This window comes from Pelodiscus sinensis, unplaced genomic scaffold (assembly GCF_049634645.1).
Source record: "Pelodiscus sinensis isolate JC-2024 unplaced genomic scaffold, ASM4963464v1 ctg62, whole genome shotgun sequence".
Taxonomy (NCBI): Eukaryota; Metazoa; Chordata; order Testudines; family Trionychidae; genus Pelodiscus; species Pelodiscus sinensis.
In genome coordinates, this window is record NW_027465946.1 from 341,947 (window position 1) to 366,668 (window position 24,722).

The following is a 24,722-nucleotide window of genomic DNA, read 5'->3' on the forward strand; positions in this document are numbered from 1 at the left end:
CGGGGGCACCCCCCAGCCCTGCCCAGACACCGCGCCCAGCTCATGCCCTTGTGCAGCTGCATCGCCTCCCCCGCACCCCCAGCCCTGCCCTGCCATGCCCGGGGCACCCCCCAGCCCAGCCCTGCCCTGCCATGCCCGGGGCACCCCCCAGCCCAGCCCTGCCCTGCCCTGCCCGGGGCACCCCCCAGCCCTGCCCTGCCCTGCCCGGGGCACCCCCCAGCCCAGCCCAGCCCTGCCCTGCCCTGCCCGGGGCACCCCCCAGCCCCAGCCCTGCCCTGCCCTGCCCCGGGCACCCCCCAGCCCTGCCCAGACACCGCGCCCAAGCTCATGCCCTTGTGCAGCTGCATCGCCTCCCCCGCACCCCCCAGCCCTGCCCTGCCCTGCCCGGGGCACCCCCCAGCCCTGCCCTGCCCTGCCCTGCCCGGGGCACCCCCCAGCCCTGCCCTGCCCTGCCCGGGGCACCCCCAGCCCTGCCCTGCCCTGCCCGGGGCACCCCCCAGCCCTGCCCAGACACCGCGCCCAGCTCATGCCCTTGTGCAGCTGCATCGCCTCCCCCGCACCCCCCAGCCCTGCCCTGCCCTGCCCGGGGCACCCCCCAGCCCTGCCCAGACACCGCGCCCAGCTCATGCCCTTGTGCAGCTGCATCGCCTCCCCCGCACCCCCCAGCCCTGCCCTGCCATGCCCGGGCACCCCCCAGCCCTGCCCTGCCATGCCCGGGGCACCCCCAGCCCTGCCCTGCCGTGCCCGGGGCACCCCCCAGCCCAGCCCTGCCCTGCCCGGGGCACCCCCCCAGCCCTGCCCTGCCGGGGCACCCCCCAGCCCTGCCCGGGGCACCGCGCCCAGGTCACACCCTTGTGCAGCTGCATCGCCTCCCCCACACCCCCCCAGCCCTGCCCGGGCACCCCCCAGCCCTGCCCAGACACCGCGCCCAGGGTCACACCTTGTGTAGCTTGCATCGCCTCCCCCACACTCCCCAGCCCTGCCCGGGGCACCCCCCCAGCCCTGCCCAGACACCGCGCCCAGGTCACACCCTTGTGCAGCTGCATCGCCTCCCCCACACCCCCCAGCCCTGCCCGGGGCACCCCCCAGCCCTGCCCAGACACCGCGCCCAGGTCACACCCTTGTGCAGCTGCATTGCCTCCCCCGCACTCCCCAGCCCTGCCCGGGGCACCCCCCCAGCCCAGCCCTGCCCTGCCCTGCCCAGACACCGCGCCCAGCTCACGCCCTTGTGCAGCTGCATCGCCTCCCCCACACCCCCCAGCCCTGCCCGGGCACCCCCCAGCCCTGCCCAGACGCTGTGCCCAGCTCACGCCCTTGTGCAGCTGCATCGCCTCCCCGCACCTTGCGCACCTGGCCCCCCAGGGGCGTCTGGGGCACCCCCCAGCCCTGCCTGGGGCACCCCCCAGCCCTGCCCTAACCGGGGCACTCCCCAGCCCTGCCCAGATGCCGCGCCCAGCTCACGACCTAGCGCAGCTGCATCACCTCCCCCATACCTCACGCACTGGCCCTGCAGGGGCGTCTGGGGCACCCCCCAGCCCTGCCTGGGGCACAGTGTCTAGCTCACAGCCTAGCACAGCTGCATCGCCTGCCCCGCGCCTTGCGCACTGGCCCTGCAGGGGTGTTTACCCTTTTGTGCTCTGCCAATAATCCCAAAGCCTTCCAAACAGTGGCACAAAGCTCAATATTTTCCATCTTTAAAGTCTTCTTGTTTCTGTCATGTGTGGGCAGGTTTACACTGACTGAAATCAGCTGCTAGGAAGCTAAAGATTCACCCAGGCTCCCGCCTGTCCTGCACAGGACCAGAAAAGTTCCTCAGGTAAAGGGGCGTGTCAATGTCCAGGAGATGGATCCCTGCTATTCGTTCTAGGATGGGAGAGGAGCTCACAGAGGCAAACGGAGAGCATCATTCTGGTTTGAGTGAGAGATTTATGAGAGCGGCACTCCTGGTTCTCATCGGAGCTTCACCATGACCATGGAGTTGGTGATCCGGGCACCATAGTGTCCTGCCCAGAACTGAGTGTCTGTCCCTCTGTGGAAGAAATGCACATACCGGACTCCAGTGCCATACTGACTGAACCTGTGGGACACCTGGGAGGGAAGGAAAGGGAACACAAAATGATCTCTGGAGCACAGGCACTGACGTTCTCATTTCCCTGCAGGCGCACCACTCTGCTCCACCCCAGAAGCATGCTCCCTCTGCCCGTTAATGTCATTTGTAAACTTGGCTTATCCCCCTTTTCAATCTACGTGGTAAGATTTCTGGGGTGGTCTCACTACAAGCCTAGAGGGGCTGCTGAGTCAGCATGTAGCAATGTTAACGGGTCCAAGCTGGGGGGAGAGACTTTTTGTTTGGTTGGAATTCACAATTTTTAAGTCTTGGCACTGTTTGTGTTTGTTTGTTTTAAACACACCCAGTTTTACAAGTTATGCCACATACGTTAAGTTAAGCCCAGGCTTTCAGGCACTACTAATCAATAATCAGTTCCTCCCTCCTTTCAGTTGTGACTCTCCAAGCCTGATATCATTATGCCCCTTTCAGAGGGAAACTGAGGCACGGGGAAGGGAAGTGACTTGACCAAAGCCAACCCACTGGCTGAGCCAGTTCTAGAACTCTGGTGGCCCCTGGAATGTCCCCGGACAGCTGGCTCACCTGCTGATACTGCTGGTCATTCCACTGTGGTATGGGGTCGGGGCTGGCCTGGAACTCAGCAATGACAGTTCTTTGGTTGGCAGCCAGGAGCTTCACGCAGAGGGAGTATTTACAGCCACAGTCTTCCCGGGCGCCCCACCTGCGGGACAGGAGCGGATGTTGGGAAACCAGGAACCTTGGGGGGGCAGCAGCAGGGAGATGGAACATGACCCTTAAAACCTATCACAGAACAGAATCCTGGGCAAGTACACACCCAAAATCCAACCACAGCTTTTTGGTCCCCCATCAGTCAGCGGATGGCACCAACCTCTGCAACATCCCCTTCTGCTAGGCTCATCTGCCAGCAACTTCAGGGAAGCCCCTCTGCTACGCTAGCCAGCACGCAACAAAGTCCTGCCACCTTATTGACGTGCATCCCACGTCAGCCCCTGACCGATAGCTGGGTGGGAGAAACTCCCAGTTACAAGTGCAACCCCCCCCACCCTGGAATAAGGGCACAGGCGTCTCCCAGCTCACATCTCTGGGTCCTCCAAGGGGACCTCCAGTAAAACAAACAGATGAAGCAAGGTCAACAAGCTTGCTATTTTTAAGGCCTAAATAAAACAAACCCAAAGCCTTTGATTTTGGGGCACAGGTGGCTTCTATAACCAGAAACACAGGAAACAGCTGAGGTTTTATTTTTGGCTGGGAAGCTGCAGCAAAGACACAGACCCATTTCTTTCTGTAGGTCACCATTAAAGCTGCATGTGCCAGGGAGAGGAGGCTGAAACTTACCAATCAGAGATGTAGATTTCTGGCTGGTAGGTATCCAGCCGTTCTGCCCACAATCCTTCCTTCAGAAGATCTACAAGCTGCGATTTCTCGCACCACCTACAGAGGGGAAAAGGAGACCCTGATGAGGTAGGGCAATAGCACCTACCTGTGACCAGGCCCACTCTGCATTGTGTGTGGCACAGATCCTGCAAACACCAGGGGAAGAAAAGGGTCTGAGCAGACAAGTGTTAAAAGCCAGTTGAGGTTTTAGTGTGTTGGCAGGGCACTATGAACTCTAGGAAATGAGTCACAGCCCCAAAGAAATCACAGCGCAGACAGGGTGGACAAAGGGTGGAAAGGGAAACTGAGGCACAGAGAAGTGGGCTGTTCAGAGGTCACGCAGCAGAGCGAGGAACTGAGGTCAGAGTTTGAAACCCTGGGCACTCCCCCAGTACAGCCCCCTCTGGAGACAGGCAAAGCTGCCATAAGGCATGATTTGAACCTTACACGGTCAGCTCTCCCACAGTGAAACCATGTTCTGGAGTTGGCTGGGGCAGCTGGAAATCAGGGCAAATCAGCAGTGCAGAGAAGGCCCGAGAGGGACACCATTCCCAGTTCCCCCTGCCTGACCGGCTGGGGCAATACCGTCAGTGTGTCATGACACAAGAGCAGCAGAGAGTCAAGGCCCACAAATCCAGAGTGACTCCAGATTTACTTAGACCACGCCCCCAGCTGGAACCCTTTGCCAGTTATAAGAATCCAGCATACTCTGCCAGCAAATTGCTCCCAGCGTTGGAGGCGGCTATGTTGGCACCGTCGCATGCTGTCCTGTAGAATTAGGCCACCCGCCCACTCTGGGGGCTTCTGCTAGCACCGCTCGCTTCACACCGCCGGACCGATGGATCTGTACTGGCCCGGCCTGTCGTGTGGTGCCTTCCTAAATCCAGAGCTAGTCCAGGTTTATCAGTGTGTACGTGTGTGTGTGACCAGGGCAGGGTGGCATCTCTGGGTCTCACTTAGGCTGGATCAATCCAGAGTGACTCCACATCTGTGCGGGAGCAGGACCGGACTGGCCCTTTGAAGCGCAGGCAGAGCTCAGCAGCACAAGGGCACCTGGGGGCAAACAGGAAGGCAGAGGGCTCCCACTCACTGAAGGACGAGACGAAGCAGGTCTGGGCCGGGGCCCCCTCGACCGGGCAGCGGTTCTCTTCCACATTCCAGCCATTGCCCCCGTGCTGGACCTGCCAGTGACCTGAACCGATCTGTGGAAGAGGATGTGTCAGGAAAGGGGGGAGTGTGGCAGGCCCTGGGGGGGAGGGGAAAGCTCAGTGGTTTGAGCATTGGCCTGCTAAACCCAGGGTTGTGGATTCAATCCTTGAGGGGGCCATGTGGGGGCAAAAAATCTGTCAGGGATGGTACTTGGTCCTGCTGTGAGGGCAGGGGACTGGACTCAGTGACCCTTCCAGGTCCCTTCCAGCTCCAGGAGATAGATAGGCATCTCCAGTCATTTACCTTTTGTGCCCAGTGTCCTCTCATTGCCCCCTCCTGACCAGTGCTCATTTTCCCCTGCTCCATCCCCCACTGTCCCTGCTGCCCCTCCCCCATGCTCCCCATTAACTTCCTGCCCTCCCAGTGCTCTTCCATCTGGCCCCCTCCTCCCACACCCTCTCAGTTCTAGGCGGGGGAGCAGCTAGGGTTGCCAGATGGTTTAACCAAAAGTACCGAAACTCCCACCCACCCCAGGGAAATATCAGGGACATAATTCTGTTGAAGGGGAAAAAAAGGGGCGGAGACCAAAGTTGTTGGGGGGGGAAAGGGGGTTGCACCTTTAAATGATCCTGCCCCCCCCAGAACTGTCCCCGCTGGGCTTCTGTCCAAGGGAAACAGGAAATAGGGGACATTTTACATGTCTGGTATTTTCTTTTTTAAACTGGATGGGGGGACACAAATACCCGACTCTCCAGGTGAATACCCGACACCTGGCAACCTAGCGGGCAGCTGGCACTAGCCACTGTTGGAAAACAGGACGCTGGGCTAGAAGGACCTTTGGTCTGACCCAGTGGGGTCATTCTTAAGGTGACCTGCATCCTGCCAGGCCTCTCCACACCCCTCCCTTCCTCTCAGCACCCCTGCCCCCTCCTTCTCACCACTCCCACCATGCTGCCCCTGGGGCTCCCCATCTCACCCCCACCCCGCTCCTCCTACCCCCCTCTTCCCCAGCCCGACCCCCCATCCTCCCCCTGCTGCCCCCCCTCCCCGCCTCCCCTTCCCTCTCCCTCTCCCCTCCCCCCTACCCCTCCCTCCCCCCGCCCCTCTCCCTCTGCCTCTTCCCCTCCCCCAGCCTCCCCTTCTGCCTCTTCCCCTCCCTCGCCCCCGACCCCCCATCCCTTCCCCCTCCCCCCCGCCCCCAAACTCCCATCCCTCCCCCCTTCTGCCTCTTCCCCTCCCCCCGACCCCCCCTATCCCTCCCCTTCTGCCTCTTCCCCTCCCCCAGCCCTAACCCCCATCCCTCCCCCCTTCTGCCTCTTCCCCTCCCCTCCCCCCGCCCCCCCATCCCTCCCCTTCTGCCTCTTCCCCTCCCCCCGCCCCCCCATCCCTCCCCCCTTCTGCCTCTTCCCCTCCCCCCACCCCCCCCATCCCTCCCCCCTTCTGCCTCTTCCCCTCCCCCCGACCCCCCTATCCCTCCCCTTCTGCCTCTTCCCCTCCCCCCCATCTCTCCCCTTCTGCATCCTCCCCGCCCCGCCCCGCGTCCCCGCCCCCGGCCCACCCGCGCCGCAGGGGTTGCGCAGCAGGTTGCGGCCGAAGGGCTCCCGCAGGCACAGGTGGCTCCAGCGCGGCGGGGGGCAGAGGCGAGCGGCCGCCAGCGCAGCCCGCATGCCCGGCAGCCGCTCGCCCTGCAGCCGCCAGACCGTGGGCCCGTCGATGAGGGCCCGCCAGCGCCGGCAGACCAGGCGGCAGCGGGTCACCAGGGCGCGGCCCGGCACCCAGCTCAGGATCAGGGCCAGCAGCTCGTCCGGCAGCGGCTCCAGCTCCAGCGCCGGGCCCGGCGCCCGGCTCCCCGCCTGCCCCATCCGCTGGCCCCGGGCGCGCCCGCGCATGTGACCCGGCCCCGCCTCGGAGGTGACGCGAGCTCCGCATTCTCCGCCCCGCTGCGTGTCCACGGGCGCCGGATCCCCCGCGGGCCGGGCTGCGGGAACAGCCGCAGCTCCGGGGGGGGGGGGGGGTTGACAGCCGGCTGGTGGGAACCGGCCTGGGCCCGGCCCCGGTGCACGCTCCCACCCCAACCCCCCTCGCCCTCCCGGTGGAAACGGGAGAGGAAGACCCGAGCCCGGCCGCGCTTCCTGCGGGCTGATGCGAGGTAATCGCGGGCCTGGGGACCCCGGCGGGCGGGTCCTTTGGCTGGAGCAGCCGAGGCTGGGAGCCAGGGGTGGGCAGTGGGGTCCAGTGGCCAGGAGCTGGACTCCTGGATTCAGCCCCCAGCTCCGGGAGGGCAGTGGGGTCCAGTGGCCAGGAGCTGGACTCCTGGATTCAGCCCCCAGCTCCGGGAGGGCAGCGGGGTCCAGTGGCCAGGAGCTGGACTCCTGGATTCAGCCCCCAGCTCCGGGAGGGCAGTGGGGTCCAGTGGCCAGGAGCTGGACTCCTGGATTCAGCCCCCAGCTCCGGGAGGGCAGCGGGGTCCAGTGGCCAGGAGCTGGACTCCTGGATTCAGCCCCCAGCTCCGGGAGGGCAGCGGGGTCCAGTGGCCAGGAGCTGGACTCCTGGATTCAGCCCCCAGCTCCGGGAGGGCAGCGGGGTCCAGTGGCCAGGAGCTGGACTCCTGGATTCAGCCCCCAGCTCCGGGAGGGCAGCGGGGTCCAGTGGCCAGGAGCTGGACTCCTGGATTCAGCCCCCAGCTCCGGGAGGGCAGCGGGGTCCAGTGGCCAGGAGCTGGACTCCTGGATTCAGCCCCCAGCTCCGGGAGGGCAGCGGGGTCCAGTGGCCAGGAGCTGGACTCCTGGATTCAGCCCCCAGCTCCGGGAGGGCAGCGGGGTCCAGTGGCCAGGAGCTGGACTCCTGGATTCAGCCCCCAGCTCCGGGAGGGCAGCGGGGTCCAGTGGCCAGGAGCTGGACTCCTGGATTCAGCCCCCAGCTCCGGGAGGGCAGTGGGGTCCAGTGGCCAGGAGCTGGACTCCTGGATTCAGCCCCCAGCTCCGGGAGGGCAGCGGGGTCCAGTGGCCAGGAGCTGGACTCCTGGATTCAGCCCCCAGCTCCGGGAGGGCAGCGGGGTCCAGTGGCCAGGAGCTGGACTCCTGGATTCAGCCCCCAGCTCCGGGAGGGCAGCGGGGTCCAGTGGCCAGGAGCTGGACTCCTGGATTCAGCCCCCAGCTCCGGGAGGGCAGTGGGGTCCAGTGGCCAGGAGCTGGACTCCTGGATTCAGCCCCCAGCTCCGGGAGGGCAGCGGGGTCCAGTGGCCAGGAGCTGGACTCCTGGATTCAGCCCCCAGCTCCGGGAGGGCAGCGGGGTCTAATGGTCGGGCAGCTCTGGAAGGGGAGCCGGGTCTAGACTGCACAAGCCTCGAGTCAGGGCCCAGCTTCTGGGCTGGGTTCTGTTCCTTGCTGTCCCAGACTCCTCCGGGAACTTTGGGCGACTCCCTTCTGCCCTGCTGTGCCTCAGTTTACAGGCTTGCAAAAAGGAGGCGAATGACACCAGCTACCTCCAGCCGGCTTGGCTGGGGGCATCCAGGGAGGGCCTGATGCCCCCAGGGGGTAGAAAGCTCCCAAAGCTAGAAATAGAACCAAGAAGTCCTGACTCCACCCCCTCCTGCTCTTACCGCTAGACTCCCCTGCCTTCCCAGCACTGGGAACAGAATCCAGGAGCCCTCCCGGCCGCGCTCTGACCAGTGCTCCACCACCGTCTTGTGACCCGCTCTAATACTGCGACACTGGCCTTGGGACAACCCGGCCGGTCAGGCCGAGCAGGCGTTTCTGCCTCTCTCTGCCTGTCCCCTCCTACGTGCACCCCCCAACGTGGCTCTGACCCTGAGGCTTCTCTGCTGGCTGATTTCTTGTGCCACCCTCCTGGGCCTTGCTTGGTTCTCCCAGCATCCCACGGCTCCCGGAGCTGGGGCTTTAACCCCTCCCCTCCATGCCATGTGAGCTGGCAAGCGGTTCCATTCGTGCACCGGAGAGGGGCTGGAAATGATGCCTCTGCCAGTCTAATGCCCCTGGGGAAGCAGCAAGGGAGGCGGGCTTTCCCGTGGCCCTGGATTGGCTGCCCTCGGTGTGCCATGAGTTTGGTGGGTTCTCAGCCTGGACCCTGATTCGTGGCAGGTCAGATGGAAGAGGACAGAGGAGTGTGGACGTGGAGAGTCGGACAGGGATGCCTGTTTACCTAACCTGCCACTGTGCCAGGGCAGGGGGCATTGGTACCTTCCAGGCACTGCCTGAGCCCCAATTAATTGGGGTTCCAGGCAGAGCTGGGGGGCAGGACGGCTGGTGCAGGCGGCAGCTTGGGTAACAGGGCACGTTTCTTTGTCTGCTTCAGCCCTGCTCTGGGGTGTCCTCAGAGCAGCTGGGGCCGGGAAGCTGTTGTCAGTCTGGGGCTCATGATGGGAGGGGGAATTTAGTTTCTGTCCCATGGCCCTTGGCATAAGGACCCCATCTCCCTTTTGCCAGGGCACCCTGACCCCTCAACAGACTGTACCTCCTGGCGGGGGCTGGGGGTTCAGGCACCCTGGGGCTGAAATGCAGTTGCCTCTGGGGTGGAGCGTTTCAGGTATCTACAGGGCTCCATCATAAAGGAGGTGTTTGTCCACTGCAGACAGAGCCCCAATAACCCTGTTCCTACCTCCGGTCAGGGACAGGGGCTTTCATGGCAAGCTACCCCAGGACCTCCCCGTAGCTCCCTGCCTCTAGAACACCCCCAGACCTAGCTCCCTTGTGCTTGTACTCAGTGGCGGCCCGTCAATACAGGCGAACTAGGCGGTCGCTGAGGGCGCCAAGATAAACGGCCGCTGAGGGCTTCGGAGGTGGGGGCGCCGGTTGCCGGCAGCTCGTCTAGGGCCGCTCCTGCTTGTGCTCCCAAATCTCTTCAGAGCTTCCCCGTCATCTTCCCTCAATGCCACATCAGAGCTGGCTGTCCTGGACCCCCCCACTGGAGATCCCCCCCCGGGAAAACTCCCCATGACCCCACACCCAGCCCCCCCATCAGAGACCCCCCCAGGACAGTTGCCCCATGACCCCACCCCCACCCCCCATCAGAGACCCCCCCCAGGACAGTTGCCCCATGACCCCTCACTCACCCCCCATCAGAGACCCCCCCCAGGACAGTTGCCCCATGACCCCACCCCCACCCCCCATCAGAGACCCCTCAGGACAGTTGCCCCATGACCCCACCCCCACCCCCCATCAGAGACCCCCCCCCAGGACAGTTGTCCCATGACCCCTCACCCACCCCCCATCAGAGACCCCCCCAGGACAGTTGCCCCATGACCCCACCCCCACCCCCCATCAGAGACCCCCCCCCAGGACAGTTGCCCCATGACCCCTCACTCACCCCCCATCAGAGACCCCCCCCAGGACAGTTGCCCCATGACCCCACCCCCACCCCCCATCAGAGACCTCCCCCAGGACAGTTGCTCCATGACCTCTCACCCACCTCCCATCAGAGACCCCCCCAGGACAGTTGCCCCATGACCCCACCCCCCATCAGAGACCCTCCAGGTCAGTTGCCCCATGACCCTGTGCCCAGCCCCCCATCAGAGACCCCCCCCAGGACACCCCCATATCCCTGCTCCCACCCCCATCAGAGACCCCCAAGGCTCAGCTCCCCATAGCCTGCTCCCAGCCCCCCAGGACTCTGTGAACTCTGCCCCCCAGGCTCTGCTGCTGACTCGGTGCTGACTCAGGACGGCAGGAGGAACTTCCCCCTTCCCAGGCCAGCGGCACAGGGCTTTCATTTCCCGCCCGGCCCTGCGCCGCTGGCAGAGCGGGACGAGGATGGGGCTGCTCGGCTGGCTCTCCCTGGGGCTCCCCTGGGTGCTGGGCCAGGATACCGGCCACTTCCAGCCCCAGCAAGTGCATCTCTCCTACCCAGGTGAGGATACTGGGGCTCTGTCTCCTGCCTGCGGATCTGGCAGGAGGTGCCGGGAGCAGGCTAAGGGGGGAGCCACTTCCATTCGGTAACTGGTGTTTATTTCTCTGGGCCTGGGGTCAGGACTCCTGGGTTCTTGGGGTGGGGGGACTGGACGCTGGGGCTCCTAGGTTCTGTTCCTAGATCTGGGTGGCCAGTGGGGGATAGTGGTTAGGGGGGGCTGGACGCCGGGGCTCCTAGGTTCTGTTCCTAGATCTGGGTGGGCAGTGGGGGATAGTGGTTGGGGGGGGCTGGATGCCAGGACTCCTAGGTTCTGTTCCTAGATCTGGGTGGGCAGTGGGGGATAGTGGTTAGGGGGGCTGGACGCCGGGGCTCCTAGGTTCTGTTCCTAGATCTGGGTGGGCAGTGGGGGATAGTGGTTGGGGGGGCTGGATGCCAGGACTCCTAGGTTCTGTTCCTAGATCTTGGTGGGCAGTGGGGGATAGTGGTTAGGGGGGCTGGATGCCAGGACTCCTAGGTTCTGTTCCTAGATCTGGGTGGGCAGTGGGGGATAGTGGTTGGGGGGGCTGGATGCCAGGACTCCTAGGTTCTGTTCCTAGATCTGGGTGGGCAGTGGGGGATAGTGGTTAGGGGGGCTGGATGCCAGGACTCCTAGGTTCTGTTTCTAGATCTGGGTGGGCAGTGGGGGATAGTGGTTGCGGGGGCTGGACGCCAGGACTCCTCGGTTCTGTTTCTAGATCTGGGTGGGCAGTGGGGGATAGTGGTTAGGGGGGGCTGGACGCCGGGGCTCCTAGGTTCTGTTCCTAGATCTGGGTGGGCAGTGGGGGATAGTGGTTGGGGGGGGGAGGGGCTGGACGCCAGGACTCCTCGGTTCTGTTCCTAGATCTGGGTGGGCAGTGGGGGATAGTGGTTAGGGGGGCTGGACGCCAGGACTCCTAGGTTCTGTTCCTAGATCTGGGTGGGCAGTGGGGGATAGTGGTTGGGGGGGGCTGGATGCCAGGACTCCTAGGTTCTGTTCCTAGATCTGGGTGGGCAGTGGGGGATAGTGGTTGGGGGGGGCTGGATGCCAGGACTCCTAGGTTCTGTTCCTAGATCTGGGTGGGCAGTGGGGGATAGTGGTTAGGGGGGGCTGGACGCCAGGACTCCTAGGTTCTGTTCCTAGATCTGGGTGGGCAGTGGGGGATAGTGGTTGGGGGGGGCTGGATGCCAGGACTCCAGGTTCTGTTCCTAGATCTTGGTGGGCAGTGGGGGATAGTGGTTGCGGGGGCTGGATGCCAGGACTCCTAGGTTCTGTTCCTAGATCTGGGTGGGCAGTGGGGGATAGTGGTTAGGGGGGCTGGATGCCAGGACTCCTAGGTTCTGTTCCTAGATCTGGGTGGGCAGTGGGGGATAGTGGTTAGGGGGGCTGGACGCCAGGACTCCTAGGTTCTGTTCCTAGATCTGGGTGGGCAGTGGGGGATAGTGGTTAGGGGGGCTGGACGCCAGGACTCCTAGGTTCTGTTCCTAGATCTGGGTGGGCAGTGGGGGATAGTGGTTAGGGGGGCTGGATGCCAGGACTCCTAGGTTCTGTTCCTAGATCTGGGTGGGCAGTGGGGGATAGTGGTTAGGGGGGCTGGATGCCAGGACTCCTAGGTTCTGTTCCTAGATCTGGGTGGGCAGTGGGGGATAGTGGTTGGGGGGGCTGGATGCCAGGACTCCTAGGTTCTGTTCCTAGATCTGGGTGGGCAGTGGGGGATAGTGGTTAGGGGGGCTGGATGCCAGGACTCCTAGGTTCTGTTCCTAGATCTGGGTGGGCAGTGGGGGATAGTGGTTAGGGGGGCTGGACGCCAGGACTCCTAGGTTCTGTTCCTAGATCTGGGTGGGCAGTGGGGGATAGTGGTTAGGGGGGCTGGATGCCAGGACTCCTCGGTTCTGTTCCTAGATCTGGGTGGGCAGTGGGGGATAGTGGTTAGGGGGGCTGGACGCCAGGACTCCTAGGTTCTGTTCCTAGATCTGGGTGGGCAGTGGGGGATAGTGGTTAGGGGGGCTGGATGCCAGGACTCCTAGGTTCTGTTCCTAGATCTGAGTGGGCAGTGGGGGATAGTGGTTAGGGGGGCTGGATGCCAGGACTCCTAGGTTCTGTTCCTAGATCTGGGTGGGCAGTGGGGGATAGTGGTTAGGGGGGCTGGACGCCAGGACTCCTCGGTTCTGTTCCTAGATCTGGGTGGGCAGTGGGGGATAGTGGTTAGGGGGGCTGGACGCCAGGACTCCTAGGTTCTGTTCCTAGATCTGGGTGGGCAGTGGGGGATAGTGGTTAGGGGGGCTGGACGCCAGGACTCCTAGGTTCTGTTCCTAGATCTGGGTGGGCAGTGGGGGATAGTGGTTAGGGGGGCTGGATGCCAGGACTCCTAGGTTCTGTTCCTAGATCTGGGTGGGCAGTGGGGGATAGTGGTTAGGGGGGCTGGACGCCAGGACTCCTAGGTTCTGTTCCTAGATCTGGGTGGGCAGTGGGGGATAGTGGTTAGGGGGGCTGGACGCCAGGACTCCTAGGTTCTGTTCCTAGATCTGGGTGGGCAGTGGGGGATAGTGGTTAGGGGGGCTGGACGCCAGGACTGCTAGGTTCTGTTCCTAGATCTGGGTGGGCAGTGGGGGATAGTGGTTAGGGGGGCTGGACGCCAGGACTCCTCGGTTCTGTTCCTAGATCTGGGTGGGCAGTGGGGGATAGTGGTTGGGGGGGGCACTTTGTGCCCCTTCTCGCTGTGCCTCAGTTCCGGGGCTCTGGTGAAATGGGGGACGCCTGACGTAGTTTTCCTGGTGGATCCAGCTCTTTGGAAATGGGTCTGGCTGCAGGACTGACCAGCAGCCCCCCGTGGCCGGCCAGAGCCAGCGGCGGACGCTGGGTGGGGTTGGGGTTGGGGTGGGTGGAGCTGGCTGCGAGTGGAATTGGCCCCGTAGCTCCTAGATGGGCTGGGGCTCCGCGCACTCACTGGGCTGTTCTCCCACCGGCAGGTGACCCCACCGCCATGACAGTCACCTGGACGACCTTCTCCCCGGCCAGCTCCATCGTGGAGTTCGGCCCGGAGCCGGGCGGGGCCCTCACTGCCTCTGCTAAGGGCCAGGCCAGCCGGTTCGTGGATGGCGGGTGGCTGCACCGCAGCATGTTCATCCACCGGGTCACACTGCGGGGCCTGGCGCCCGGGCAGCGCTACGGTGAGTGGGCGGGGCCACGGCTCCCGGCAGGCGCCAGACGCTCCCCAGCACCCCGGCACCGGTGGGGGATGGCGAGCCCAGAGCCCGGCTAAGAACGGGCAGCTTGTGGCAGGGCACAGCTGAGCTGCACTCCTAGGGGGGGCTCCCAGACACACGTGTGCAGCCCTGCCACACGCACGTGCACGCTGATAGGTGGGGCACGTCCCTACGCACACGCACACACTGCCACGTGCACTAGGCACACACCCCATCTGTGAGCAGGCAGTCTGCTCCATGTGCTCACCTCTGGGTTCTGAGCCCCAGCCGTGCAAACTGCTCTCCACGGAATTAGGCGTGAACACACGAGCAGGGCGCAGCGCCTCCAGCAGGGGGCAGTAGGGAGGGAGGGAGGGAGGGACACACACACACACACACACACACACACACACACACTCTCTCTCTCTCTCTCTCTCTCTCTCTCTCTCCCCCCCCCCCCCCTTCTTCCGGAGGAGCGTGTCCGCCCATCGGAAAAGCGATCTCCTTTTTCGACAGCGTCCGCACTGAATGGGCGCTCTCTCACATGTAAGCTGCGATTTCTATGGACCGAGTGGCCACCAGGGCACCTTGCTCTCTCCCCTTCTTCCGAAGGGGCTCCCTCTCCCCCCCACGCAGGCCTTTTTGCAGAAGAGCTCTTTTGTAGAAGGAGGTTTACCAGTGTCGGAAAAGCCCCTCTGCTCTTTCAGGGTTTGGTGGGAAGAATGCAATTGCAGTGCGGACGTAAGGGATGTTTTTTCGGAAAAAACTCTGTAGTGTAGACATGGCCCAGGGGCACACGCACAAGGGCTCAGCCCCTCAGCAGGGGGACGCACACACAGGCTCAGCACCTCCAGAAGGGGGACAGAGAGACACCCACGTAGGGCTACCCCCCCCCCCCCCCGCCCTGAGTCTCTCCTTGCTCTGCCCCTGCAGCCTATCGCTGTGGGAGCCCGCGGGGCTGGAGCCGGCCCTACAGCTTCCGGGCTCTGCAGAACGGCACCGACTGGAGCCCGCGTCTCGCTGTCTTCGGGGACATGGGCAACATCAACCCACAGTCGCTGCCTCGGCTGCAGGGCGACACGCAGCAGGGGCTGTATGACGCGGTGCTGCACGTAGGTCCGTGTCTCGCCCCTCCCTGGCCTGGGAGTGGGGCTGGAGGGGCTCGGGCAGGCCCGGCCAAAGCGTGTGCGGGTCCCAAGGCAGCACATTGAGCTGTGCGGCTCCCAGCTGGGTGCGCGGAGCTGGGCAGCGTGGGGCCCTGGGTGCGAGGAGCCGCGGGGGGGGGCCCTGGGTGCACGGAGCCGCGGGGGGGGGCCCTGGGTGCGCGGAGCCGCGGGGGGGGGACCCTGGGTGCGCGGAGCCGCGGGGGGGGGCCCTGGGTGCGCGGAGCCGCAGGGGGAGCCCTGGGTGCGCGGAGCCGCGGGGGGGGGGGCCCTGGGTGCGCGGAGCCGCGGGGGGGGCCCTGGGTGCGCGGAGCCGCGGGGGGGGGGCCCTGGGTGCGCGGAGCCGCGGGGGGGGGGCCCTAGGTGCGCGGAGCCGCGGGGGGGGGTCCTGGGTGCGCGGAGCCGCAGGGGGAGCCCTGGGTGCGCGGGACCCAAGGCAGCATGCTGAGCTGTGCGGCTCCCAGCTGGGTGGGCGGGGCTGAGCAGCGTGGAGCCGCGGGGGGGGGGGCCCTGGGTGCGTGGAGCCGCAGGGGGGGGCCCTGGGTGCGTGGAGCCGCGGGGGGGGGCCCTGGGTGCGCGGAGCCGCGGGGGGGGGCCCTGGGTGCGCGGAGCCGCGGGGGGGGCCCTGGGTGCACGGAGCTGCGGGGGGGGGGTCCTGGGTGCGCGGAGCCGCAGGGGGAGCCCTGGGTGCACGGGACCCAAGGCAGCATGCTGAGCTGTGCGGCTCCCAGCTGGGTGGGCGGGGTTGAGTGCATGGAGCCGCGGGGGGGGGGGCCCTGGGTGCGTGGAGCCGCAGGGGGGGGCCCTGGGTGCGTGGAGCCGCAGGGGGGGCCCTGGGTGCGCGGAGCCGCGGGGGGGCCCTGGGTGCGCGGGACCTAAGGCAGCACGCTGAGCTGTGTGGCTCCTAGCTGGGTGGGCGGGGTTGAGTGCATGGAGCTGCGGGAGGGGGGGGGCCCTGGGTGCGCGGAGCCGCAGGGGGGGGCCCTGGGTGCGCAGGGCCCAAGGCAGCACGCTGAGCTGTGTGGCTCCTAGCTGGGTGGGCGGGGTTGAGTGCATGGAGCTGCGGGAGGGGGGGGGCCCTGGGTGCGCGGAGCCGCAGGGGGGGGCCCTGGGTGCGCGGGGCCCAAGGCAGCACGCTGAGCTGTGTGGCTCCTAGCTGGGTGGGCGGGGTTGAGTGCATGGAGCCGCGGGGGGGGGGGCCCTGGGTGCGCGGAGCCGCAGGGGGGGCCCTGGGTGCGTGGGGTCCAAGGCGACCGCCTCACTCATCTTGCCCAAAGGCCGGGCCTGGGCTCAGGAGCAGGGAATGCGACATGGGGCCCTTTCCCTCTGGGGGCACCAGCTCCAATCCAGCCCCAGGGCGGGCCTGGCTTGCTCAGGGGGGCCGGGAATGGGGCAGGGGCCTGTCCCCTCCAGCAGACGCCAGCTCTCAGCCCATCCCAGGGCGGGAACTGGCTGCTCAGGGGGGCCGGGAATGGGGCAGGGGCCTGTCCCCTCCAGCAGACGCCAGCTCTCAGCCCATCCCAGGGCGGGAACTGGCTGCTCAGGGGGGCCGGGAATGGGGCAGGGGCCTGTCCCCTCCAGCAGACGCCAGCTCTCAGCCCATCCCAGCGTGGGAACTGGCTGGCTCAGGGGGGCCGGGAATGGGGCAGGGGCCAGTCCCCTAGACGGGGCGCTGCCTCTGATCCCGTCCGTGTCAGGAGCGACCAGTCGGCCATTGGTGCCCCCAGGAACAAACTCAGGGTCTGTGTCCAGCTCTAAGGGATTCGGGCATCAGGCCGGCTCTGTCCCCTTAAAGGGGGGGTGACTCTCAGTCTGGGTAGAATCCCCCCAGGCCGTCCCCTCCCCCAGGGCAGAGCGCCTGAGTCACTGTGACCCTCTTGTCTTTCCCAGGCGATTTTGCCTACGACATGGACCAGGTAAATTGGGCAGTCGCGCTGCCTCCCCTTCTCCTCCAGCTGCAGCCTGCCCCCACGTCCCGGCGCCACTGGCGGGCCTCTCTGTGCGCCTCTCTACCTGCTCACCTGTGTGTGGCTCTCTCCTGCCCTGGGCACCTCTGCCCGGGCTGCAGAACTTGTCCAGGAGGCTGGTACTCCGAGCCCCGGGGCTGTGGGCGGTGCCAGGGCTCTGCATAGCCTGGCAAGGGAATTGAAGCCATGTCGGTTGGCCCTGTCAACACCCGCTGCTCATCCGTGCCCTGGCGGCCGTTTGCACGTGGATCTGCTCACTCCCTTCTGTGCACGTGGCCATGTGCTGTGAGGACGTGGCATTCCCCTGCCGGGCGCTTGCCCCCCAGCTGATGCGTCTCTCTGGGGTTCAGGGTAACGCCCGGGTTGGAGACGCCTTCATGCGCAAGATCGAGCCCGTGGCCGCGTCGGTGCCGTACATGACCTGCCCCGGGAACCACGAAGAGAAATAGTGAGTGGGGGGTGGATCTCGTGCAAGGCACTTTGCACGTGAGAGCTGGCTGGCTCTGCCCTGCCTCATCTCCGTCACCGCCCGGCTCTCTCCTCTTGCCCGCCCTGCATGCTGCCCTTGGATCCCCTCCAGCCTTGGCCACTGGCTTCTCGCTCCGGGCATGGTGGTCCATGCTTGGGCAGCGTCCCCGGTGGACACACGCAGGACGTGCCACGCAGGGGATTGATGGGTCTCCACTGGCCTGGCGGAGCATAGGGGAGGGGATCTTGTTGCCCTAGAAGTGTTTGGGGGCCGGGGGGAGAGGTGGCTGTGTGGCAGAGCCCGAGGCGTCCCCATCTGCTCCGGGGGAGGGACCTGAGACTGCATTAGGGATGCTTGAGCTGCCAGGCTGGGAATTAGGAAGGGGAGGGGTAACCCCCCCACATCCCTGCTGTGGCCCCCTCATTGTTCTTCCCTCCTCCAGCAACTTCTCCAACTACCGTGCCCGTTTCAGCATGCCTGGGAATACCGAGGGCCTTTGGTACAGGTGAGCACCCCACCTCCCCACCAGGGGTCAGCACTCCGGCGAGGGGAGGGGCCTCATCCTGGCCCTACAGCTGGCAGGGGGGCTCTCTGGGCCTGGCTGTCCATGGCTAGCATGGGGGAGGCGGTCAGAGGGCACCTGGGTTCTATCCCTGGTTCTGGGAGCAGGGTTCTAGTGGAAACTGGGAGTGAGGACTTTCCAGCCCAGGGAGGGGAGGAGAGTCTAGTGGTTAGAGCTGGGAGGGAGCTGGGTGCTAGGACTCCTGGGCTGCGCTACTGACTCAGTGTGAGTGTTGAGGGACATGCTGCTTGGCCATCCTGTGCCTCAGTTTCCCTCATCGTAGCACCAAGCTCGTCCTTCCCTCCCCCAGTCTGATTCTGCTTCTTGGCCCCCAGCTGGGACATTGGACCTGCCCACATCATCTCCTTCTCCACGGAGGTGTATTTCTACCTGCAGTACGGCCGCCAGCTCGTCCCTGAGCAGTACCAGTGGCTGGAGCGGGACTTGCAGGTAGATCCCCCCCCCCCCCGCCTGGCAGCCCCGCTGCTCGGACCGGCTCGCTCACAAGCTCTCCCCTTTCCTGGCAGGAGGCCTCGCGGCCGGAGCGGCGCCGGCAGCACCCCTGGATCATCACCATGGGGCACCGGCCCATGTACTGCTCCAACAACGACCACGACGACTGCACGGAGCACGAGAGCATCGTGAGTGGGGGGGCCAAGGCTGCTGGGGCAGAGGAGGGCGCTTTTGCTTCCAGCCGGGGGGAGTGGAGGGGACCCCTAGACTGATCCAGCGAGGCTGCTCCAGGAGGCAGGGGGCAGACTTACTGGAGAGCTTGGGGTAACCCACCTCCCCCCTTTCCCTCAGATTCGCCGAGGGCTCCAACACCAGTACGGCCTGGAGGACCTGTTCTATAAATACGGTACCTGCTCCCCTCACGCCGCCGGGGGAACCCAGGGAGCTCCCTACAGGCCGGGGCTGGGGCTGTAACCCGGAGCCCCGTGGGACGGGGGTGGCAGCACCGAGGCAGATCCCCGAGCCTTGTGGGAAGCCAATTGGCATCCGAGAGCTCGCAGCTGCCCCTGCCTGGTTTTTACCTCGCGTTCCCAGCATCCCGCTCCCAACTGGCCTCACGCCCCCGCTCCAGGGGGACCCCAGGGAAGCGGGGGCTTCCCCCTGCCGGGGCGCTGGGTGCAGTGCAGAGGGAGGGGAGAAACCGGCCAGACACGTCCTATGGGAGAACCGGCTCTGGGGGTGCCGGGCCGTGTGCTGTGGGGGCGTCAGCCTCTGCCCCGTGCTCCTCGGAGAGCCCTGCCACCATCAGCTGGCCTGGGTTGTGATGCAGAGACGCCGACCACCCCGTCTCCCCTCGGGGGCCCAGCCCCTCTCCAGGGATGCTCCAGGACAACCACCGCTGCAGGGTTTATTTAGGCCACTTTCTCCCTGCAGCCTGTTCCCAGGGATTTCAGTCCCTGGCACCTTTCTCAGCTCTGGCCTCGCAGGTCCCCGGTGCCCCAGGGCCTTTCTGCTTCCTCTCTCCTGTGTGGGGGGGTCTGTTTCCAGCCCCGCGAAGGGCTCCTGGGGTCACAGGCACCAGACCCCACCCCAGCGCATCCTGCCTCTTAAGCAGCTTCCCCCTCCCCACCCACTCCTTCAGCTTGCTGGCTTTTCGTTGCCCTCCCAGCTCTGCCTGGCTCAGGTCCCTCTAGGCAGGCTGGGCTTGGGTGCTCGCTGGCGGATCTGCTCCTCACGCCTCTCCCTGCCCATTGATGTCGCCCCGTGGGGATGGTAGGCAAGACCATACGAGCCCTTGCACCCACCTTGGAGAGAGGGGCAGGGGGCTGGGCTGAGAATTCCTTGGCCCACCTCCTGCCCGAGCTCCCCACCCTCCCAAGAACGTGGGCAGAGCCTCTGTGCTGAAGGGGGATTGTGTTTGCCCTGTTCCATTTGTTAGGGTGCATGTGAGTTTTACTGTCCTGTGGTAGGTAACCCTGTGGGTGTGCCTCAGTTTCCCTGGGCACTGCAGCAGTGGCAGGATGGGAATTTCCGTGTGAGCTTCTCCCACATGCAACAAGGGCTGATGCTTTCTGTGACCTGAGCCTGGGAGGGGGGCGACCAGGTGACACCTTTTGCCCTGGAAGCTGGACAGAGGAAGGGGGTGGGGCTGGCTGCAGGGCTGGGACCAGGCTGCTGGGGGTGGGGGAGTCTTGCTGGCTTGGGGGGCAGGGCCCTGGCTGGGCTGTGCTGGCTGCTGCTGGTCCCTCTGCTGACAGGTCTGTGCTACGCTGTGTCCCTGGGAACCAAGAACCCTTCTGTTCTCCCTGCCGGCTGAGGGTCCCATCTGGCTGCGGATGGTGGGCAGGGCCCAGTGACTGCCTGCCCGTTGGTGACACCCCCAGGCCCTTAAAGGGCCGCTCCCCCAGCAACAGGGCCCCACGGCAGAGCACACTGGCGCGGTCCTGCCAGTTCCTGACCAATGCTTCCTCCTCTTCCCCAGGTGTGGATCTAGAGCTGTGGGCCCACGAACACTCCTACGAGAGGCTGTGGCCAGTCTACAATTACCAGGTGACGCCCGGCTGGGGGAGCGGGGTTCCTGCGGGGTTGCTGTCCTGCCTGAAAGCTGAGTCTGACCAGCCTCTTCCCGCTGCAGGTCTACAACGGCAGTGCCAGCTCGCCCTACACCAACCCCCGAGCACCCGTGCATATCATCACCGGATCCGCTGTGAGTGACAGCGGGGGCCATGCACCACGGGCTCCCCATTCCCACGTCTCCTCTCCTTGCAGCCAGTGGGGAAACCTGCCACGGCGGCGCTAGGGCTGGGCCGTCTCTGCCCGCCTTGTAAGGGCCTGGGCCTGTTCAGCACCAAACACCTCCTGGGAGGGGCGGAGTGCCCTCAGACTCCACTGAGATTCAGTGCGGGGGTGGGCACTTCCAGGATTGGGGCCCAAGTTAGGTGCTTGTTAGGGTGTTCGTTTAAGGGCAAGGGCAGGAGGGGAGGAGCTGGGCCTGCCCCTGCCCTAGGACAGTCCCGCTGTGTGAAGATGGGGCCCCAGACGCCCAGGGGATGGACGGAGGGATCAGCAGAGGAGGTGCAGAGTTGCGGTTAGAACAGTCGGTCGCTCTTCTCTGACCCACCCGCTCTTTGCGCAGCTGGGGAACCTGGGCTCTCGCTTTCCCATTCAATGCTCTATCTGCTAGAGCACGGGGGCAGGCGGGGAGGAGCTGGGCCTGCCCCTGCCCTAGGACAGTCCCGCTGTGTGAAGATGGGGCCCCAGACGCCCAGGGGATGGACGGAGGGCTCAGCAGAGGAGGCGCGAAGCTGCAGAGTTGCGGTTAGAACAGTCGGTCGCTCTTCTCTGACCCACCCGCTCTTTGCGCAGCTGGGGAACCTGGGCTCTCGCTTTCCCATTCAATGCTCTATCTGCTAGAGCACGGGGGCAGGCGGGCAGGGAAGCCGGGCGGAGGCTGTGGGAGGTGGGGTTTGGCTGGAAACTTGCCCTGTTGGGAGAGGCCACCTAGTGTTGTAGCCCCGTCCCTGCTCATGCCATGGGCTCTGCCCCCTCGGCCCCACAGGGCTGTAAGGAGAGGCTGGACCCTTTCGTCCCCCGCCCGCGGGAGTGGAGTGCCTTGCGCATTGAGGACTACGGCTACACGCGTCTGCACATTGCCAACCGCTCCCACATCTGGCTGGAGCAAGTGTCGGATGACCAGGTACAGCGCGGCCGGCGGAAGGAGCCCCTGGGCCGGGCAAAGGGGCCTCCGTGGGGCGGATCTGGCCCCCCAAGCGAGCTGCTGCAGCCTGCAGAGGCCCTTCCGCTCCCTCGCCCTCGGGCCAGTCGGGCTTGGGGCAAGGGGAGGGCGCCTCCCCCTGCTGCTCAGGGCGCTTCCTTGCAGGGCGGGGGCAGGGAGCGAGACTTCCCGTGCTCCCCCCTCCCCAGGCCCTGAGTGCCCGGGGGCAGCCAGGGGAAACGCGGGAAGTCTCCTCCCACCGCCGGGGCAGGGGTGCCTAGAGGGAACCGCCAGCTGGCAGTTCTCTTGGGGTGGGGGTAGGGCCCTCCCCCGCCCCCAGACCAATCAGGGCCTGTGGGTGGGGAGCACGGAAGAGTCCTGGCCCCGCCCCTTCCACCTTAGGCCCCGCCCCTTCCAGGGCAGCTCGGGGCTACTTTAAACACTTTTGAAGTGGCCCCCAGTCAAAAATTATTGCCCACCCTGTCCTGCCCCCAAGCCAGTCCCTCTGCGGGCTAGTTCAGTGGGCACCGGACCCAGCGTAGGGGTGTCTGGCCACTGGGCTTTAACTGAGTCCTGGCTCCGGGCCCCTGCCATTCTACCCACTAGACCTCGCGCTCCGCCCAGGCTAGGAATAGAACCCAGAGCTATGTCTACACTCGCGGCTTCTTGCACGAGAAATATGCAAATGAGGCTGAGCGTGGAATATTGCCGAGCCTCATTTGCATACCTAATGAGCTGCCATTTTGCAGAAGAGGCTCTTGCGCCGGAAGGAGCTGGCTACACTGCTCCTCTTGCGCAAGAAACCCCCTCTTGTGCAATGCCGTTATTCCTGAAAATAATCGGCGTAACAGCATTGTGCAAGAGGGGGTTTCTTGCGTAAGAGGGGGCAGTGTAGACAGCTCCTTCTGGCGCAAGAGCCTCTTCTGCAAAATGGCGGCTTGTTAGGTATGCAAATGAGGCTTGGCGATATTCCACGCTTAGCCTCATTTGCATATTTCTCGCACAAGAAGCCGCGAGTGTAGACATAGCCCAGGAGTCCTAAGTTCTAGCCCCTCTGCTGTGACCACTGGACTCTGCTCCCTTCCCACAGTCAGAGGTAGAACTCAGGAGTCCTGACTCCTACCCCACCCCACTGCCATTCTACCCACTAGACTCCCCCCCCTTCCCTCCCATTCTTAGGCATAAATCCAAACCACTCCTGGCCCGTGTAGCTGCGTTTGCTTCGTTAGAAATGCGATCGTCAACTTCATCTGAATCCTTAATTGGCGCTTCAGACGAAGGAGCCTTGGGAGGGGAAGGGGATCTCCAGGCTGTGGGACTGGTGGAGGGAAGCCGCTCTAGAGATGTTCATGCCACTGGCGATGTATTGGCATCCTACTCGGCCCCTTTGTTGTTCCAGTCCATCCCTCTGTCCCTGTTCCCAGCATGTACCTGGCTCACCACAGAGCCTGCCTGGGTGCTGAGCCATGGGGCAGCATGCCCTAGAGCCGCTCCTGAAACTGAGGCCTGCTTTTGTCCTTCAGGATGGGAAAGTCGTGGACGGAGTCTGGGTCATCAAGAACTTGCACGGTCCTGAAGCTTGGCATTAGCCGGCCCACAGACACGCAGCCGTGAGCTGGGCAGAGGGATTGCAGCCCCCTGAACCCGTGAGGTCCCGCTTCTCAGGCTGGAATGAGAACTGCTTACGCACTGCAAACGAATCTGGTTCAATCTCAGGGCTCTGATGTACGGCACTGGAAGGACACGCCTTCCCTTGCAGCTGGGGAAAACCTGCTGGTTGGTCTTTATAATGATGAAAAGCCCTTTCATGTACCTGACCATCTCAGAGCACTATATACGGGGGGGCTGTGACTGTATATTCCCAGGTTCCAGGTGGGGAAACTGAGGCACTGAGGAAAAAAAGAAATCAAAATCCTAGATTTAGGGGGTCTTGATTTCTAGTCTTCCCTGCTTTAATCATTAGGCCCCATCCCCCTGTCTGGGCCAGGAATTAGAATCCAGGCATCTTGACACCCAGTCTTTTCTTCTTGCCACTGGCCCGTTCTGCCTCTTACAAAATAGCCCCATCGATCTAAAAGGTTCTCCCGGCATTGCCTGGTGCATTGCCACTGATAATCCTGTCACCGCTGGAGCCTTGTGGGGGGAGGGGGATCTGGGATCGGATGATTTTCTTGCCTTATCTTTGTTTTTTCCTGCATGAGCCAAGACTTGTCCCAGGGTTTCTCCCCTCCTGCTGGTCCCTGTCATGCAGTAAGCCCTACGAGGAGCTGATGGCACTAGACTTGCCTTTTGACATCGAGCAAGAGTGGCCCCGCTGAAGTTGGCGATCGTTCTTTGGGGTCAGACCCCTGTATGTGGGGCGGGGGGAGGGAGGCAGCACGTGGCCCATGGTGCATCCCTGGTATTCTTTGTGTGGCCTCTGATGATGCTTTGTGCTACACACTGGATCTTTTGCACTGATGCTTGGGAAATTAAACAAAATCAGCCTTAAAAGGTATGTGATGCCTATCTCCTGTGGACCCCACTGGGTTGCCTTTGGGGCCTTGACTGCCTGTACCTTGGCAGAATAAAAGCAAATGCCTAATTCTTCAGAATACCAGGATGTGGTTTGTCCGTATCTGGCCGAGGGATGTGAAGAGGCGAGAACTGTGAATGTAAAAGGGCAACTGGTTGGTTTGTTACCTGGTAAGTATTATCCTTACCAGGTGATGCTTACCAGTAACTGGTTAACTGGCGACCTAGCTGGGCTGTGGCATTCTCTCTCCCCATCCCTCACCCACTGCCCCCCGTGCCTGTGGGCTGTTCCAGGTTGGCTGGACCTGCTGTGTTGCACTGTGGGTGGGGGGCGTGCTCCATGATTAACCGGTTTACCATAGTGATTGGTTAACCATCGTGTTTAACCGATTCACTTTGTAATTGTCAGTTTACATCCCTAGTGAGAACACTGGTTCCCAGGCTCAAATCTCGTGCCTGGCAGGGGTACGGAAGGAATCTCGATAAATTCCATGTGGGTGACCATTTGTTTGTCACTGATGCTCAGTGAAATCACAGCTTGAAACTCTTTAGCTAGGTTTCAGCTTTGCCCCTCTGCTGGGTTCCCAATTTCCTCTCCTGACTTGGAGCTTGCTCATTAGCACAGATCCCATGGAGACATCATGCACAGGGAGTCAGTCCAGGAGTTCTAGAGCTTTTGGTTGGGTTTCGGCAGGGCTGGAA

The 24,722-nt window shown here is 64.0% G+C and overlaps 2 protein-coding genes across 4 annotated transcripts; one reads left to right on the forward strand and one right to left on the reverse strand.

Moving 5' to 3' along the window:
• Positions 1–1,674: 1,674 nt before the first annotated feature.
• On the reverse strand, positions 1,675–6,501 carry FBXO27 (F-box protein 27). The gene is made up of 5 exons (XM_075917221.1): positions 6,176–6,501; positions 4,550–4,669; positions 3,425–3,520; positions 2,651–2,789; positions 1,675–2,088 (listed from the first exon to the last, which is right to left on the reverse strand). The coding sequence occupies exons 1-5, from the start codon at positions 6,499–6,501 to the stop codon at positions 1,951–1,953; spliced, it is 819 nt and encodes a 272-aa protein (XP_075773336.1). The 3' UTR covers positions 1,675–1,950.
• ACP7 (acid phosphatase 7, tartrate resistant (putative)) lies at positions 6,387–24,092 on the forward strand. 3 transcript variants are annotated; one of them, XM_075917215.1, is made up of 14 exons: positions 6,387–6,523; positions 10,261–10,477; positions 13,463–13,663; positions 14,612–14,794; positions 16,732–16,757; positions 17,159–17,256; positions 17,720–17,782; positions 18,175–18,289; positions 18,367–18,480; positions 18,644–18,698; positions 20,274–20,341; positions 20,427–20,498; positions 21,351–21,488; positions 23,030–24,092. In XM_075917215.1, exons 2-14 carry the CDS (start codon positions 10,381–10,383, stop codon positions 23,093–23,095), a joined length of 1,296 nt encoding a protein of 431 aa, XP_075773330.1. In that variant the 5' UTR covers positions 6,387–6,523; positions 10,261–10,380; the 3' UTR covers positions 23,096–24,092. The 3 variants fall into 3 exon arrangements, with proteins under 3 accessions (XP_075773330.1, XP_075773332.1, XP_075773329.1); XM_075917214.1 differs by lacking the exon at positions 6,387–6,523 and adding an exon at positions 6,555–6,761; XM_075917217.1 differs by lacking the exons at positions 6,387–6,523; positions 10,261–10,477 and adding an exon at positions 6,554–6,761.
• The last annotated feature ends 630 nt before the right edge of the window (positions 24,093–24,722 follow it).